The sequence below is a fragment of the Arvicanthis niloticus genome, chromosome 13, assembly GCF_011762505.2.
Source record: "Arvicanthis niloticus isolate mArvNil1 chromosome 13, mArvNil1.pat.X, whole genome shotgun sequence".
Taxonomy (NCBI): domain Eukaryota; kingdom Metazoa; phylum Chordata; class Mammalia; order Rodentia; family Muridae; genus Arvicanthis; species Arvicanthis niloticus.
Window position 1 is genome coordinate 18,473,271 of NC_047670.1, and position 20,035 is coordinate 18,493,305.

General features: G+C 32.9%; 1 protein-coding gene across 49 annotated transcripts in view; it reads left to right on the forward strand.

The window, feature by feature from the left end:
- Positions 1-20,035, forward strand: part of Rims2 (regulating synaptic membrane exocytosis 2) — a 465,628-nt gene that overhangs the window by 328,576 nt on the left and 117,017 nt on the right. For 30 of the 49 annotated variants that reach the window (XM_076911301.1, XM_076911289.1, XM_076911295.1 and 27 more), the window contains 2 exons: positions 7,153-7,185; positions 16,010-16,110. The exons of 12 other annotated variants lie outside the window; for them this stretch is intronic. In XM_076911301.1, coding sequence (XP_076767416.1) covers positions 7,153-7,185; positions 16,010-16,110 — 134 coding nt within the window. The remainder of the gene's footprint in view (positions 1-7,152; positions 7,186-16,009; positions 16,111-20,035) is intronic. 7 more of the 49 variants (XM_076911293.1, XM_076911306.1, XM_076911309.1 and 4 more) reach the window with 2 other exon arrangements.

Genomic DNA, 20,035 nt, shown 5'->3' on the forward strand with positions numbered 1-20,035 from the left:
AGCATGAGACTATATACACTGCCTTTCATGCTTTTTAAAGCGTGTGTCCTTATTCCTCATCTTCTCATTTTGATGTGAACTTTATAGTGTGTGCATCCAATGTAGACTACATCATGAGTGCTTAACATGATTTGCTTATAAAATTAACCTCATGTCTTTAAAGGAAAACCAGTTTAAATGCAAAAGGACGGTGTAAGCACAAGTGAAAGTCTGCTCTGTGTATTCCATAATACTTTAATGGAGGAGCACTCACTTCTCAACAGGACTGAAGAGAGCTCAATAGAAACATTAATGTTCATCTTTTTATGCATCTCTATTTTAGTTTGCAAATGCCAAGAGATAGCTTGGCCATAATATGATTTATTTGCAACTTAGGGAGTCAGAAGTTGTTGGCTGCAACAGGAGAGAAAAGGAATGGCACAGTTCAAGAATCAATAAGTGTCTCTGAAAAACACTGATTTTTTACCAAGGAGGTGAAATGTTTTGTTTTACTTTCTTCTTCATCAATTTGTATAAAAGTATAATTGCATAGCAAGTTCTCATCCCCAAGCCCATATTTTAAGAGAAAAGAAATAAAAGTTGGTGAGATCTATTCAATAATCAGTACAACTTTTAATTTGTAATTAGTGAAATCATTGTACAATAAAATTTTATCAACTTTAAAATATTTGAATAGTTTTTACTTGTTACATTATTTTAAATGGCTGTATGTAGAACCAATGACACTATATTTTCATGTGTTGGGTTATTTTTCTCAGAGCTTAAAAACCTGTAATTTAAATATCAAAGGATAAATCAAAATAGTTTATTCATGAGTATTTATTACCATCTATTGCAATGCCAACATTAAGGCTAACAACGAATTATTCAAGTACACAGGAGAGATGAAGTAAAAATCCTCTTAGAATCTTTGGTGACATAAACAAGTTAAAAAGTAGCTGCAGCATGTACTGACCTGTTATGATTATGACAAGTGCTATAAAGGAGAACAGAGCGTCTGCTGAAGCTTATTGCTTAGTAAGTCTACACTGTCGGAACTGATGGCAAAGCCAAATGACAATATAATGAAACATAGTTCATTTTTGGAATTTAAAAAATTTGTTAGAGTTGAAAATAGATATCTTATGTTCAGCAAGTCTTAACTGGACTCAGTGTATTAGAAAATACTAATAATTTTAATATATTTAAGGAGATATAAATAAATACAAATGTGAAATTAATTTATATTATGATTTATATGATAAAAATACCCCTCAAAAGCATCTCTCAACATAAAGATTTAGTCCCATGGAGCTCTTGCTTATGGCGTGAGAGTCTCTGCTAGATTTCTACCACTGTAAACAAAGTAAGTGACAAATTTTCCTCATGATACTGTATAATATGGATTATACTTGCTCATAAACTATTACGTTATGGCCATATAAACCTATATTTCTATATCAAAGTTACAAGGCAAGGCAATGTTTGGCTAAAAGAACATAAATCAAAGATTTAATTTAAATATATTTACTTTATTTGCATAATATGTATATACATATATAACTGCATATAGACATAAATATATGTATACATATACAAATAAATGTATATGTATATAAATATATACATAATTACATATATCCTTTATTTGGACATAACTTATGCAGTAGAGGAAATTAGTGAGTACTTCATGTAGGAATAATAATTTAAATTTTATGTTTTGACACATGAGTTTTGGTGTGAGTTGTGCTATGAACACTGGTTGTCTAAATCAAAATCCTAAAATTAAGTTTTAGTTGTGTGTTAGTCTAGTGAAATAGAATAAATGTTGAGTATTTATGCACCAAACTTTTCTTTAGTTTTAAAAGACATGGAGGATACAGGAAGGGTATTTTAATGTGGGACTTTTAAACAACATGTTATAACCCTAAACTTTATGGAAGACGTGCTAGGATTATTTATTTTGTCTTTAGGTAAATCTATGCTGTCAATGGTCTACTTGCTAAAATCAGTGCTCAATACGTGGTTTTGTTCACTAAAATTAAGATCACTTTTCAAGGGTTATCAGAATTCCTTATAAGACATTGATTGTAGTAAAATGTGACATTGGAAAACGTTTCTCTGTGTGTGAACCTAAACCCTAGATAGCAAGTTTCTGGCGTGTCAAATATATATTGTTCTCCTTTTCAGTTGGAAATATAAACAAGATTTACTTACAGTGTTTGGTAACTTTTCCACTTCCGAAAGTATATCAACAGCAAATGTGATAAACACTTCAGTAATAAATGCTAATTTGCATGGTATAGATTAGAAAGCCAAGTAAATGTCTGAGTAACTGTTGAATAGCATCTCCTTCTTTTAGAGAAAGTGCTGCACTTCAAAGTAAGGTGTTTTTGTACTATCAGAGGGGAATTGTTCGCTTTCTAATGTGCTGGGCAGCTCTAGAAATGAGATCTCCAGGAGTGTGTGGGGTCATCTTCTCCCCTCTATCACATTAGGGTCTCCGCTATGAGTACAAACTTGAAAAACTGAGTATCTGAGTGCCCAGAATTGACTGTTCAGTCAGGGTCTACATTCCTTATCAAGTATGTGCGTTAGATCTATTTTAGGGTATACATTTAATGAAGCTGCTCATTTGTTTGTCTGTTTGTTTTTAGTTCTGAACCAAGACCCCAAAATATGCTAGGCAAAGCCCAGCCCTAGATATTCTTAATGTAAATGGAAGATATATAATCATGGTCAATATATAGTTAATTTTTATGAGAAATTTTACTGTAGACAAGAAAGCTATGATCACTACAAATACAATGAGCACTAGTAAACATTGAAAACAAATGTTAAATTGTTTAATTTATTATTGTTTGTGAGTTTATCTGCACGTAAATGACTAGAAATTCCCTCTGAGAAACAGTATACATCTACATAAACTACTTCTGTTTCATACTGTGTTTGCCACATAGGAAGCATGCTGGAAAAGCTAACTGGTTGATTTCTTCACATGTAATAAATGTCTGGAAGCGCGATAGGTGATTTCTTTACATGTAATAAGCGTTTGGAAGTGCTATAGGTTCACAGACTTTCCATCATTCAGAATGTGTGAAAATAGCACTTTAATGATTTATACTGTTTGAAGATTAAATTTATTTATAAAAGGATTGTTAGCTAATTTGTTACTTTCTATGTGTGAGGTCTAAGATGTGTGTGTGTGTGTGTGTGTGTGTGTGTGTGTGTGTGTGTGTGTGTGTATTTTTGAATTACCTAACATGTTGGTAACCTTAGTTTGCTCTGTCTTATCAAAAATCAGTCTGTAGACATTTTTCTTGCCCTCTTTTTTTTTATGTTGTTCTCTGTTTGTTTGTAAACCACGTCAGTGAAACATTGTTTTGAAGAACCATATATACTATTTATGGCTAAGTTATAGTCAGGAACTACTGACACTTTACTAATTACTGTGGCTATTGTACAAGTTCTACTTTGGCTTTAAATGATCTAAATGGTGGTTTCTTCCCAATATAAACATTTCCATATCATAATATTTATGGAATTTGCATCTAAGGTGAAGATATGAATTTTCTTTGATTTACCTTTGGAATTATGATTTATAAATTTATCCTCGCTTGATTATTTTAATAAATTTTATGTATAAAATATTCTTGGGTATTTTTCATATTTTATATTTTTTTATTCTTGAATACCTTGACATTTCTTGAAAGAATATACGATTTATTTGACCTAAGGCATATTTTCAAAGTAATCTTATAATTTGTATTTTTGTTTTTTAAAGTTAAAAAGATTAATCAGGATTCTATTTTTAGAATTTTATGTTTTTACATATTTCCTAATATGTAAAACTAATACTAATAGAACTAATTCTTTTTTGATGGAGAAAATTTTGTGAAGGCGAAATTAATGTTTAATAAGATACAGATTAATAGATGAGCTTTCTATTTAAGTACTATTAGCACACTTAGAAATATAGCCAGCATGTGCTCTTCAAAGGACTAATGTCACGACCTCCCCCAGACAGCAGACCGGTTTCTCCTGAGTTGTCTCTAATACACCCCCTGTTTGAATATGTGCTCATCCTGGCTTGTTTTGTTGGAAATCTTTGAAAGATAATTTTACATAGTGATGAACTAGCATTTATGAGGATCCTTCTAAATTTATATTTCATTGTGAGTTGTGAAAATATTTTGTTTCATGTGCTATAATGAACAGAAAGGCAATGAACATTTACTTTCTAAGATCTTTGTATTTGACAAGTCCTAAACAATAATGTAGCCATAACTGACAGAAATTCGCATTTATGATGAAGGGTACTTTTTGCTATCTTGGATTGCTCTTAACTGATTATGGTTAAATAAAGATTCTGGTTTGCTGGTGTTAGGAGTGTGGTAGCTGGTTGTTGCCTAGAAGAGGAAGTACGTTACCATGGACAGCACTGAGGACATAGTAACTATCAAGTAAGCTAGAGAAGGAATGGGAGGTTTGCAAGGGAGACACAAAACTTTTTAAAAATTGACTTCATTTTTAAGAATTTCTCACATATAATTCAATTAAATATAATTATAACTCTCATTTTCTTCTCCAGTCTATCTCATACCCCTTCCCAACTTCATTTGGGAGGCAGAGGACTCACTAAGTTCACTGGAGCATGGGAACCTACAGGTTGACACATGGCTTCTTTTAAGGCTCAATGGAGTCTGCTCTTTACTACAATACCATGTACAAAAGAGGTTTGGGGTTTTGTTTGTTTGCTTGCTTGTTTTTACAATTTGTAGCATTATATAGACATAATTGTGGAAGCGTGACTTATGATTTTAAGTGTTTCCTATTAAATGAGACTGTTTTAACACATACTACATAATATAATCATAAGGAAGGCAAGAGAGCATTCCACAGAGCTGACATAACTGCCTTTATACATAGAGTGTTCCTGGTTTGCTTGAGTCTGTCTGCTACAGTTACATTTTATATATACTTTTTGACCTGTATCACTGTTACATAAATAATGTAAGTGATTTAATGGGCACTTTTTGTTGTACTGAGATGGTGGTCAAAATGTATCCTTTTATTTCCTGTTACAAATAATAAAACATTTGTATTGTCTAAGATTTTTTAAATGGTTGTTTTGAAGGATGTAAGTCCTGATCTATCACCTATAATCCTGAAATCATCCTAGGTTTCTTGACTTGGTATAAGGTTGTTTTTCTTAAGAATGTCTCAGAGTGAGAGCACTGGTTCTTGGTCTTTCTCCCTGTCTGACTCACTGTCTCCCATGTCTGTGGGTCAGAGAGCAGTGAGTAGAAAGCTGTTTTCCTGGTACTGATCCTGCTGCTGTATTTGTTCTGTGACTTTGAATATGTTCGCTTGAATTATCTATGTTTCTACTATTATTTGAGAAGAAATTGTCATTTTAAAAGCAATATATAATATGAAAACCATATAAATTAACCCAATGTACAGGAAAATACTGGGAAGGGAAGCAAGCTTAATTAATTGCAATTTGTGTTTTCTGGGGGAAAAAAAAAGAAGTGTTCTCTTAGAGATGCTGCAAGTATCTATAAACAGTTGTTTTCTTCCCAATTCTTCCCAATTTACTTTTAACATGTTATGAAACTATTTTAGCACTGTGCTAAATATTTATCTATGAAAATGTCATATTGAAAGATAGTCATATGACAGAATTCAGCATGGGCCTTTGTTATTAATGTATCTAACTTTTTACATTATCTTTCTTCACAGTATGGGTGAAATGAGAATGAAAAGGGAAATACAGCTTGTAGCTTTTGTATATACATGAGTACGTTTCAGAAGAACACAGTATCTATTTCTTGTGTTCAATTGTATTAGGGGCCTCTAGTTAGAAATGCAATTTTGAGGAGTATCTAATTTTGATATGTGAAAATATTCTTACATAATAAGAACAACATTGCTAGGTATCAAATATATTATTCCTTTTCCGGTTATTTTAGCTTTCATCTTTTTCTAAGATATTTTAATACTTCTTGTAAATAGATTTTGTTTTCTTGCCATACATAAAAAGAAAAATTTGTTGTAAGAATTAATTACCCCAAGACTCACAGTTCTAATATATTTGCATTCCAACATGGTGTTTTTCCTCAAAAATCACTCAAAGACTATAATTCACTTAAGAACTGAATGTGGTATATAAGAATTTTATGTATTTGATTCAGAAGAGTACTTGATTTCAATAAGAGATTATGACTTTGTGTTATAACATTTCCCTGTGTCAGTTGTGCTAATACTGCCTCACCAATATGTTAAAAGAAAGATTTTTCTTTGAAAGCGTAATTTAGTTGGTTTTGTTTTCTTGATTTCAAGTTACTGTATAAACCAATAGCTTTTCAATTTCTCAAATAATTGTTAGAAAAGTTTTATTACCTAGACGTATGCCATATCCATTCTAGTCAATGGTGATTTCCAAGGGTAAATGTTAAAAAAGATTGTAGTAACAATCTATAATGTGACATTTGTAAGAATTTTCTGAATAAATAATTATTATAAATGAATGTGATAAACATTTGTCAAAATTAAATGACAATTTTAATTTTCAGTGATAAACTACAGCCTCATATTTCATCCACTATTCTTATATTGTACTTTATTATTTTTTAAATGTTTATTTAAACATTTAACTAGGGTAAAGTGATCTAAGGAAATATTGACCTGACAGATGAACTTTTTTCTGATTAAATGGAGAAATAACACAGTTTGAGGGGACCCAGCTCTTTTTAATGATGACTCAATTAAAGTCTTTCTTCCGATACTTAGATATTGAAAGCATTTGTACAGCTTTTCATTTTACTGAGTAATGTCTTGAAAAATGTGAACATGCAAATAATATGGTTTTGCTAATAGTACTTTTTTTTTTTTAGTGTCAGTGTTCAAGATTGGCTGTGCTTTTTAGGTTCTCTTCTAAGCACTAACTTTATTTTTCTCATTCTGCTAACCTATACTTCCCCCAACGACATTCCCATCAGCTCTTCTAATCCCTTATGCTATGCATTTGATTCTCTTCCCTACGACTTCACAGGACTTCTTTCAAAATGACTGGGATTCTTTCCTTCAGCGTCACTTTTAGCTTTCGGGTACATCCACTCACACTCATCTCCTTTGTCTATGTCTGTTCATTGCATGCTGTGGTCACAGAAGACGTGGACTCCACAAGGAAAACAAATACAGGTCTGTGTCTGCTCCTGGTCTCCTTTGCTCTCTTTTCACGTAATCTGACTTATCCTAGGAACAGTTTACCACTTGTTTTGCTCATTTCATAACTTTGCACTTTTCTAATAAATGAAAATATTAAATTTTGCAAGTATTGTAAGTTTTTATATCATAACTTTTTACAATAATTGCTTCAATTTGATAGATAAAAGTAAAGTTTCACATAATTCATTTATCTTGTCTTCCTATAACTAGAAAATGACCAGAGGCCCTAAGAGATACATATGTATATGTATATGTATATGTGTGGATATTTACCAGAGAAAGTCACCTAGGTTAAATTAATAAGTGAGTCATAATTTACTCCCAAAATTATTCTCTGCTTAAAACTTTGTTCCATGTTTACATAACTTGAAAAACGCATTTTTGGTATATCATGACCAGCATTTTTCTAGGATATGAGGATACGGAAGACTTACTACATGCTCTGGAGAAAGTTTATTCCATTTGTTTACTTTTCCCTATTAGTTAGTAATTAATAGAGGAGGATAGTATGCTATGCTAATTTGCCAGTATGAATAGTTTTCAGTCTTTTCAATGAAATTACAAATTTAAATAAAATCTGTTTTAAATAAATATACATAGAGAGATTCATGTAAGACATGAAACTTTAATATTTATTAAACACACATTCATTAAACAAATGCCCTGTAACACTGCTCTAGGTGTTAGAAACATCAAGGCAAACAAAACATCTGCATATCCTTGCAGGTGTCTTTAGGACTTGACTTACAAATAAAGGCAATAATTAATTATTGGTACTATTATTATTACTTTGGAATCACAAAAACTGATATCATTTTTATCAGAAGTTTTATGTTAATTCAAACAATACTTCTGATATTGAGTTTAAAGTTAGGAAATGTTGGTTGTTTTTCTATAGAGAACTTTTCAAAGAGATGGAATCAAGGCAACAGTGATCAAAGGCCTCAAGCAATGTTACGCTGAAATTATTAGAATCCACCAAGTTTCTGTAAAATTATTGAAACATGTTAAGCAACAGAAATACAAAAGTGCTAGTCATTTAAAAGAAGAGATTAGAGTGGAATCAATAGTAAAGCAACCCATTAGTTAATAGATAATGATAAAATTAAGGATATCATTATAATACATGAAAAGCTAATTTAGAGATATGGCACCTTAAATTCATCGAATAGGCCTTATTGCTTCAGGAGTGTGGACATAAATACTCTCTTGTTATTTGGTTGTTAAATGCTTCTTCATTTTACAGAAAAATAAAGGTTGTATATCCTTCAGAAGAATTTGAGTTCATTTTCTAGATAGGTTAAGTAAATGACTCATTTGGATTATCCAAGTATAAATGATTAATAATAGCAGTTAGGTATGTGAATCTGAAATATAGAAAAATATCTGTACTGGCTTTTAGAAAGTGATGCCACTGGCAGATATGAACATTTGGAGAACATTTAAGAAGCAAATGAGTAGCCGGGCGGTGGTGGCGCATGCCTTTAATCCCAGCACTTGGGAGGCAGAGGCAGGTGGATTTCTGAGTTCCAGGCCAGCCTGGTCTACAGAGTGACAGCCAGGGCTACACAGAGAAACCCTGTCTCGAAAAACAAAACAACAACAACAAAAAGCAAATGAGTGAGGACTAAAAATTTGCTAGAACAAACTTCCTATCATTAAGAGACTTCAAGAAGAAAACATTGTAAAAAGGAATCTAGGCAGCAGAGATAGACTCTGGAGAGAAAGAGATGTGCTGCATAAGTCAAAGATAATGCTGATTGGCAGTGGTCTTTGGCAGGGGCACTCTAATCAACCTTATAGGAGTGAAAGTGAGACTAAAGAGCAAGAAGGGTCATGGGAAAGAAGACAAGGAATGAAGATCGTGAGTAGAAGCCCTGTCTTCTTGATGCTGTAGAGAAATTATACTTTGGGGTTTTGGAGAGGAAACTCACAAGCAGACAAAGGAATATGCTAGGTTAGGTGAACAGAGATCCTAAAATCACAAGGCCTTGTGTCCTTTAAGCTCGTGTGATTGGCTCACTAGTACAGTTCTGGTGTAACTATTTTGATCCAAGGTTCATTGATGAAAAGTTATAAAAGAAAATGAAAGAGAATAAAAGATTTGGGAGTTCATGACAGTTAACGTAATGTGCTAAAGAATGATCAAGGAAAGGTGTGCTTAGATGCAGAGTTTTTTAAATTGCTGAGAGAAAAGATTTGATGAAATCACTATAATTTAATATGATAGTGAAAACTAAAGAAAACAGGAAATTATTATCAGAGACTAATCTGGCAATGTGTTAGGCATTTGCAAACAAAGTAAAAATTGGAAATTTTTCAGAAGAAAATGAATACTAGGTAAATAAAATACACTATATTGTTTTGTAGTAGTAAAAAGAGAAGGGGGAATTAAGCTACTCTAAAGAAGAAAATTCACAGATTGCATTTAGAGGTTATAAAAGACTTTTTGTAATGTAGAAAAGGGTAGAAGTAATATGCTTGAGAGAGTTCAGAGATTCAATCAAAGACTGACAATGAAGACATCACTCACAGAAGAATAAATGTTTTCTAGTGTGCACAGGATTTAGAAGAATTTAAGCAAAGGGGCGGGGGAGCTTAGAAATGATGTACAAACTTGCAGATAGAATTCTCAAAATACAAATTTTAAAATTTTTTGAGAAAATGTTTTATTGGCGTCTTATACTTATATAAACCAAATTTCGTAAGAAAATGTAACCTGAAGTATATCTGGGCATATATTTTAACACTGAGTGGCTTGGTAGATCTGTAACGTTGACATCTGGGCTCCCTGGCTTTCTACTGCAGTCATAATGCTGCCAGTGAGGAGCTGGTCTTTACTAAGCAACACTGTGCTCCATTCTACAAATGTAGGTACCAGGAGCTAAGTGAAGATTAGCACATTCTGCCCAGAGCCATGAAAGAAAGATGGATCAGTAGAGGAGCGAAGCAAAGGCCCTTATAGAGGAAATACTGTTAGTAAATCTTGTGACTAGCAGTTTAAGGTGAATGTCAGCTGTAGAAAAGTGAGAGCGGGTTAATTCTTTTCTACAGCTGCTGAAGTGTTAATCAGTAAAAGGTTAGGAACTTTATTAGCCTAAACACACATCTCCAATGATGCTGAAGTTTAATTTTCTTTGTCACTATAAACTAATAGCTCAACCCAAAATATGTGAGAGCATCTTTCTGTTATATAGTATTATATATACTAGTGTATTACTTACTAATTATTTATATTTGAAATGAATTGTTTTAGTACATATTTATTTTATATAGTGTGGTGTGTGTGTGTGTGTGTGTGTGTGTGTGTGTGTGTGTGTGTGTGTGAAGTATATTAGTTTGTGGCTGCTAGCATAGGATTGTCACTTAAGCCTCTGCATCCCAGCTTTAGAACCTGTACTCCTGAGCTTGTCATTTCTGAAACCCTGCATCTGGGTGAGAGCAGACAGCAGCACTGAAGTCTTCAGATACAGTTAGAGTGCACTTCTCAGGAAGGTGAACTTAGGCTGGCTTCCATCTTAGTTTTGATAATGAACTCCAGCTAGTTTTGAGGACTGGTTATATTTGGGGAATGGGGTTCTGGGAATTGAACTCAGGACCTCATACTTCCTGAGCACATGCTATACCACTATTCTACAACCCCAGGCCCAAATTGTTATGTTTTCATGAAGAATAAAAGTTTATCTCTGAAAAAAGAACTCCCTCTTAAAAAGAACAATCAAAGAAATGAGAGAGAGAACTGACTACAGGATGGCTTCTATATGTTATGTTATCAAATCATAAATAAAAGGCACACAGCATATTGGGGTAATACATTTGCTATAGCTTAGAAAATGAATTGAGAGCTTTGAGACCTAGCTTACTTGTAAAACTGTAATTGAAAAATGAGTGAAAGTTATATATTGATATTTCTTTAAGAAATTCAGGATAAAGTAAATGTATAAAAACATTTAAATCATAATAAAGTGACTATTATTTGAAGCATGATACTTATTTGAAATATGAAAGTAAGGTTATTATGAGAGTAATAGTAAAACTAGTATGATCAGTATAAATCCAGAACCTTAAAAATAATTGTGGACTTTTTGGAAGGGGGTGGGGTCCTGTGAGATGGTTCAGTGGAGAAAGGCATTCCACTAAGCCAGGTGATTGGAGGTCATTGCCCAGGACCTACATGATGGAGAAAACCAACTCCCATAGTTTATCTCTGATCTCCACAAACATACAGTAACTTTTGCATGCTTTCCCTATCCTCTGACAACAAAATCTAATAAATTTTTTAAAGGAAAACTACTCATTGCTTTTACCTAATTAAAATTAAATTCACATATAATCGATTCACTAAAATTTATTTATCGCATGAAAATTATATCACTGTAATGAGGCATTGGTAAAATAAATCATATATGTACAACCTTAAATTTGTTATTTAAATATTAAGAATTGATTTATAAAAGCCCTATCACTTTTGCAATTTGAAAGTATTTTTCATAAAGGGCTTGTTAAATTTTTCTATAATGTTCCATTAAAAGTCATATTTCTTATTAATTACAGTTTAGCTCAAATTATGCAAAAAGCTTGTATTTCAGAAAAATATATCCACTGTTTACATTTTGTGTGTATTATTATAAAACTCATAGGTTTTGCATGGCAATTTTCACACAATTTAATACATCAGTAGTCTCTAATGAACAAACAAGTAAGGTGTTTGAATAATGGACATTCCCAGGATTGTTTAAAATAAAGAAAAAATTAATAACTGCCAACCTTAAACTATCACTTTAGTTATTTTGTCTGTAACACTGGAAGAAAGACGATTAATTACATTAAAAAAAAAATCAGTGTTTCCTTAGCAGTGTGTGAGTCCTGGGTTTTTATTTCTAACCATTGGACAATAATCATAAGGTAGAGGTTGGCAGGGTACTCACTGACTTCTACATGACTAACAGGAATAATGGCACAAGAAGCATAGACTCACAGGTGCTTCCTTATGTGTAAAGCTCACTTCCTTCAGCTGAATACCCACCAGTCGCATAGCTGAACCATGTCCTAGTTCTCGTGAGGTTGTTCTGTGTTTGTCTTTGTTTTAAAGCAGCTTCCGTTTTCCGTATTGTCAGTGTTGGATAAATATCTGGAAAAGACCGTCCTTCCATTCTTTAAGTTTTCTATTCATTCTGTTGACTGTTTCCTATGTTGTGAAGAAGCTTTCAAAGTTTACATAATCCAGTATTTAAATTCTTGCTTTTTTCCCTAGGATATTGGAATCCTATTCAGGAAATCCTTGCTATAATCTTGATGAGTTGTTTTGTTTTTTTCCCAAGTATTAGTTTCAAGTCTTTCATAAAGGTCCATGATGCATTTTCACCTGGTCTTTATAAAATTTGAGCGGTATGGGTTAGTTTCAATCTCCATGTGAATGTTCAGTTTGCTCAGCACTGTGTGTCTGATGTGTATTTTGTAGAACTTGTCAAGAATCAGCTGCTACTGCATTGATTTAGTTCTGAGTCTTCTATTCCATGGGTTTACATGTCTGTCTTTATCAATTACCTCTGCTACCTCTTACCCATTTTGAAATCAGATATTGGCATGCATCTAAAACCATTGATTGTCTTGTACGTGATCACTTTGTAAATTTTTAGATTTATTTTGCTTCTACTTAAATTTGGCTTTTTGTTTGTTTGTTTGTCAACTTGTTTGCTTTCTAGTTGTGTGAGGGGTTCCAGTGGAATTTTCTTGGGGATTACATTGAATTTTCAGATTGGGGAGTGTCACAGCTATTTTAATAGTGCTAATTCTTCAATATCTGTGCATGGAAGGTTTTCCATATACTAGATTGTCGTCAGTTTTTTTTTTTTTTTTTTTTTTTTTTTTTGTGCAGTGTTTTGCAGTTTTCACTGTAGGAACCTTTCCTACGTGATATTTTTAGTCCTAGGTAATTTATTTTAATCTCTTGATGCTACTGCAAATGGTATTCTTTAATGGTTTTTGTCTAAATGAGTCTGTAATTCTTATATGTAGAAAATCTGTCCATTTTGATGTTGGTTTTGGTTCCTGTAACTTTGCTGGACTTATCTGTTCTAGAGTCCTGATGGAGTCTTGAGAGTTTTTCACAGACAGTATCAGACCATCTTCAAATAGGTGTGACGCAGCTTCTCCCTTTTGTTTTCTGCTGTGTTCTTCTGTTTTGTTCTCTTGCCTAATTGTTCTGGCTAAAATTTCTTTGATGTTTACTTGATGTGTTGAACAGGAATGGTGAGATGGACACTCCTTCTTTCTGGATTTTAGAAGAAATGCGTCCATATGTTGCTTGCAGTGGGTTTGTTGCTAGAACATAACCACAGTCGTTTATGTAAATATTGCCTTTAGCTGCTTTCATATCGCCATTGCAGACAAGTTAGTGTTTGCACACAAAGAATCTGCAGTTTAAGACTGCTCATTCAGTAAACTGCTCGCCCTGAAGTCATGAGGCTCTTAGTTCCATCCCTGTCACCCAAGTTAAACAGGAAAATAAAAGCTATAAATGGTGCCTTATATATTCCTATCACTGGAGGGTCAGAGACAGGCAGGTAAATCTCTGAGTCTCATTGGCCTAGCAGCCTAGCCTAACAGGAGTTCAGGCCAATGAGAAAGCATGTCTCATACATGCAAGGTGTCTGCAGAGACTCCAGAGGTTATCCTGTGGTTTGGACATGCACATGTCCATGCACTTGTGCAAATGAGCTTTCCACTACAAGACCAAGTATACAAGTACATGTTCAGGCACACACACACGCACACATGCACACACACACAATGTATAGTATATTATGTCCTTTATAATAAAAGTTGGCTCTTCCTCCCCATGTGTCACATGTGTCCTAATCATCAGAGGAACTGAATGCAGCTGCCATAAAAGTTTGATATACAAAACGGTCTAAATACTAGAAAATGTTATGTTTACATATATATACTTTATATCTATGTCTATGTGTTCTTAAATTTCTTTATCAATTGGTAACATTTGTAACATTCTTTTTTCTATTCTGATAGCAACATGTAACATTTTAAATGAATTTTCCCAGACAATATTTACTAATATCATCTTTTCACTACACATAATTTTTTTTCATCCAGGAATAATTTTTTTCTTTTGCTGTTGGGAAATAAATGTTTTATGTCAGAGTTTTTCCTGAGGTATGAACAATTTCACGGGTGTAGTTAATGAACGAACAGGTATTATACTTAATATATTTCATATCACAGGTATTCATATGACTTAATATATCATTCAGTTTTTTTCCTGCAATTTTAAATTTAACACAGACTCAGTTGTACTGTTATTAAAATGACTATCTTAATAGATAACTTATTTAAGTTTGATGACATAAAAATAGAAGTAATATCATCTCTTGGGAGTCTGAGACAGAAGGTTAAGATTGGCCTAAACCTGTCTCATAACACAACATCAATTTGATAACATATTTAGAGGTCATATCATTTAACCTTTATAGATACTATTAGCCAAGACTTTGTTAATTTTTCTGGGAAATTATGTTCCCTTCTATCTTTTATTAGTCTTCACTTGTTACTAACAAGACTTATTCGATATATAATGAAATTTTTGCAGAGCATAGGTAATATTTTTTAAATGAGTTTTAAAAACTGGCTTATGAAAGGATTCTGTAACTGCCAAATGTTTTGTTATATTTTCAATCCCATTATTATTATTATCAGGTAAGTATTATGTGTTTATTTTGATAGGTACTTTTTGGTCTAAATATATTTACGTTGGCTTTAAAGTTATGATCTTTTTGGCTTTAAAGCTATGATCTTGAGCAAAGGGTATGTATCTGTGTGTTTACATTCCTGTCTACATGCACAGTATTTATAAATTTACACAACAGTGTGGTTCTATACCCACCAATGGAGTCCATTAAGTTCATTGTCTTTCTTTGTGTTTTCCATTGTATATATTTATGAAAATTTGTTTTATCAACATGTGTATTTATGAAAAATGTGATCTTCCTATAAATTCACCTTATAAAAATCATTTTTTATATTTATTAGGGTTGACTAACTGAATTTAGCTTTTAATTTCAATCAAAGGATTTTAAGGACCTTTTTGATATCTAAAATAGACTTATTTTGAAATGGTAACAGGTACTGAGGACACTAATCTTTTTTGATAGGCTTACCATTCAGTTTTCTCATTTTTTATAATCTATTTTCCATTTATTTTAGTAGTACTTTGTACATTTACCAGCATGGTGTCATCAAAAGTGTATTCCATAAACTTATTTTTTAATTTTAATTATAGAAATTTCAAATTCAAAAATTTCTGTTAACTAGAACTAAAATGTATTCTAGGATGACTTGCTTTAACACAGTCTAATTTTATGACAGTAATTTTAAAATGCAGTTTTAAATTACATTGAAACAGAAACAAGTTTCAAACCAATTACATTTACATGAGATGAGTTAAAAAGCCGAAGTTCTTGTGCCAAATTTGTGTGCTATCAAATATATTCTTCTGAACACAGATGGGCCAATGTTTTCTTCTAGTTAAAGAGTTCTTCTCTTTTAATGCAAGTATATTTTTTATATTCAAGTTATATAAACACATATATATATATAGTTATGCTTTTATTTACTAACATGCATAGTTTAATTTAAAGCAAAGACAATATAACATTAATTTATTCAAATACTTTAAGTAAAAGTAGCTTACCAGCTTTACATTTCTTCTCTTATACATCCTAATTAGGATTCACAAGTAAGAACTAAACATTAATTTTATGGGTTTTTTTCTACTTGATAGGTGCTATGGATATAGAGGAGAGAAATCGCCAAATGAAACTTAACAAATACAAACAGGTAGCCGGATCAGATCCCAGACTGGAACAAGATTACCATTCGAAGGCAAGACAATTTTCTTTTTAAAGTTGTAAAATAGTTGATCATATGAAGCTACTATATTTTTTTAAACGACTGAATATAGATGAGTCAGACACAAACATGTAATGTAATGGCCAGTGATATTAAATTCTACCGTGTATGGTGTGTTTGTGTTCCAACTCTTAGGAATATACTTCTCCTTATTAGAAACACCTTATTATATAACATATAAAGTTAAAAGTCTAAAGACCAAAGATTTTAGATTTGTTTCATTGTATAAAATTTGTATCTCTTCAAAGTTGTTTAGGGAATTCTCCCATCATCATTCTGTGTGGTTTTCTAATACATCTTCTTCTATTTTATGTTTCCTATTTTGGTATTTTAATTAAATCTGCTTTATTACTGAGTTATTGGAGCAAACATATACTTATGAGATTTCATTAGTTCAAAAGGTATTTTAGCAAGCATGTTTTCAAATTATTTTCTGGGTATAAGTTGAGGTAAGAGGTGTAGGTAGGTAGAAAGTTAAGAGTATTTTATTTATCTTACTCTTTCAGGGGCTTTATTTTTTAAAGTCATTTTAGGATCATATTATTGTATATCACGGGTACTCTGTGTAATATGATTATTACATATGACATATATTCTCAATAATATCATCACTTTAGAAAAGAGTGTCAAGATAAAGTGAGGGAAAGAAAGGTAGCTTCCCAGGCAAAGACTCTGAGCCAGCTGAGCAGTGATGTCAGGGGGACACTAAGAAGCAGCGCAGGGGTGAGGGGATGCGGGTTTACCTGACTAGAGTGTGGGGAGCCTGGGAAACAAGCATTAGCACCATTTCTAAACAGACAGATAAGTAAAATAATCAAGGAAGCAAGCAAAAACAGATGAGGAAGAAGCATGGCCAGTCAAATGAGTTACATCACTCATATTTTGAAAAATATGCCCCAATCCCCGCACTCAGGAGGCAGAGGCAGGCCAATCTATGTAAATTCCTGGCCAGCCTGGTCTACAAAGTGAGTTCCGGGACACCCAGGGCTACACGGAGAGACCTTGTTTCAAAAACTATAAATAATTAATTAATTAGTAGTCCTCAAGAAGCAGTAAAAATGGTTCTTATTTAAAAATATCTGACAAGTTTGTTTTAGGGTCTTGAAGCAAAAAGATGCTATAGCTAAGAATTTTGTTTCCCAAAACAGAAGTTTGAAGTCCATACTAATCTTCAGTAAATGAATGTTTAAGGCCCCCAAATTCATATAACCTTTGACACTGTTAGGTTTGGAGAGAGCTGAAGTACTGATAAAGAACTAATTAGACTGGGCAAGATAACTTCATAATTTTCTACGTACAGTCTCCAAGTGCACATTCACAGGACGCAGGTGCATTCTACAAACACAGTTCTCTGCAGTCCTCGTGCCCATGAAGTCCCTGCCAGTGATTCTCATGTAGACTAAAATTTTAAAACTCTTGCTCTAAAGTGAAGTGATTCTGAAATTTAGTTTTTTAGTGGAAAGCCTTCACTAGAAGCCAGACATGAATAATGCTAAACGTTGGCTTCTTTATTTTAGGAGTGAATTGTTTTACCCTTTGGGGTTTGGATAATTTAATTTGTCATAAGAATGATCCTTACATTGCTTTTTCTACTGCTAGGATTTTATACTCAGCTCACTCCAAAATATAACCCAGTCACTAGGGAGCAACTGCCCTTACTTCCAAACATGGAACTATCTTGCTTCATGATCTATCTCCCAATCATTCCCGGGTTAGCCTTCCTCTCCTAAAGGTCAACGAAAAATTAGTGGGGTTTTTTTTTACGGAGGTTATTATATTTTTAGCTTCGATACTAATAGCTTTTTAAGTTGAAAGAAATTTTAAGAGTCATGTCTTTTTTTTTTTTTTTTTTTTTTTTTTTTTTTTAACAAGAGGCATTATGCCACTGGTCTTTATCCATTTTGGTTTTCTTTAAAAAGCTGGGTGAGGACCAATACAAAGCATAGGAATGTTCAGAAGATAAGTGTCCCCATCCAGTAAGTCATGGAGAATGTCACAGCTGAGCCAGTTTTCCAGGTTTGAGATAGCTGATATGATACTCAAAGCATCAGCCATATAAGGCACATGCTGCACTTTGACCTATGATCTTGGAGTGTCAATGGTGGAATTACAAATATCTGTGTTGAGTCCTATTAAATATTAGACTAGTATTCTCAGAAATTCGAAGAAGAAAGAATTTGTAATAAGAATATAAAAGAATATGTACATGTGATTTCTAGTTAATCAAAGATTTTCTCAGGGTTTTCCCTCAGAGAACTCCCTCAGAGAGAATCCACATTTCTTGCTCTGGGATTCACTCATTTTTCTTCTCCAAAATCAGTGTTCTCCTCATTGATTCAGAAACATTTGTCTATGAAACTTAGCAGTACACATTATAATTGGCCTATGATTTATATAATGGTAAAATAGCATAACCATTCACAATTAAATATCAATATTTAAGCATAAAACTTTTAGTTTTGAATTAGCTCTATTTTTCTTCATGTATCATTTTTAAAACAAGTTTTTTTTTTTTACTATTTAAACATATAATATTAGCACAGAATGTATAATGGACCTCAAAGATTATTTCTCTGCAATAATGTTCTCTTTAAGGAAATTTATGTTCAAAATCATCACTATGCTATGTCCTATTATAGTACCTCTACTACAATTTTCTGATTTGTCTACACACAATTAATTAAAAGGCTCATAACTCATAAATTGTTGAGATATCTACAATTCTTTTAAGCTATAATACAATAGGCTATTCTATTAATCTAATTCAATGCATTCACATAGAAGCAGAAATAATGGTGTAAAAGACAAGAAAGGGGTTTTTCTCTATTCATTGCATGTGCCAACTCTTAGATACTGCTAACATATAGCTAGTTGGTTTTTTTTCTTATTTCTAGTTTGATAAACACCCATTCACACTTCTCATAAACATAAGAGTAACATATTCTAATTAAATCAACTTAAAAAAAAACATGGACACCAATATAGATAAATTCTCAGTTTTAAGTACAAATAAAACTAAAGTTAATAAAATCATAGACTATTTAAGTCTTCCAGACAGTTGCCCTGGCATGTAGATTACCACAATTAACTGTTATCTTTCATCACAGTTGTCTTCTCAACAGAGAAAGTGCATTCAGTGCTCACCTTTCTACTGACTTTTCAGAACATGGGCAGTGGGGACATCCGCCCAAAGAGCTGTCAGAGCTGGCTAGGAGCGAGCACGTGTGGGTACTTACCCATCACCCCACTGTAGCAGGATCTGATATCAGTGCCGTATGGCACAGAGCTGGTTAGGAGCGAGCACGTGTGGGAACTTACCCATCACCCCACTGTAGCAGGATCATCAGTGCTGTATGGCACAGTGCAGGCTGCCCTTGCGTGGTTTGGTTTGGAAGTGCCTTCGACTTAGTCCTTTATCCTCAGGTTCCTCATGTGTTACTTGTGTGGTGGTAGAAACTTCTTAGGTAGTGTGATGATAACTACATGAAAAGACACATGTCTTTGTACTCAGTAAGTACTCAGTACATGATGCAGATGGTACTAGTTTCCATTAACAATATCATAATCAAATGTGATCGTAGGCAGTGCAGGGGATGTGACTGAGCTAGTGAAAGGATCTAGTGTAGTGCAAATACCTTTAAGTGCTTCCTTCATTCTATAATAAAGAGATTGAAGCAACCAAAATCTAAAATAAAACCTTGTAAAGGATGAGAACTTACCAGCCTTGAAAATGGCAAGCAAATTATAAAAATAAAACAACTTTAAAATGATTGTTTATAAGCAAAATTACTAAAATAAGAACCTATACTGTCAACACTGACATTACATGTATGTAATTTCCCAATAATTACAGTATACACTTGTTAATAGTTGTTAATCGTAAGGACCATAAAAAATC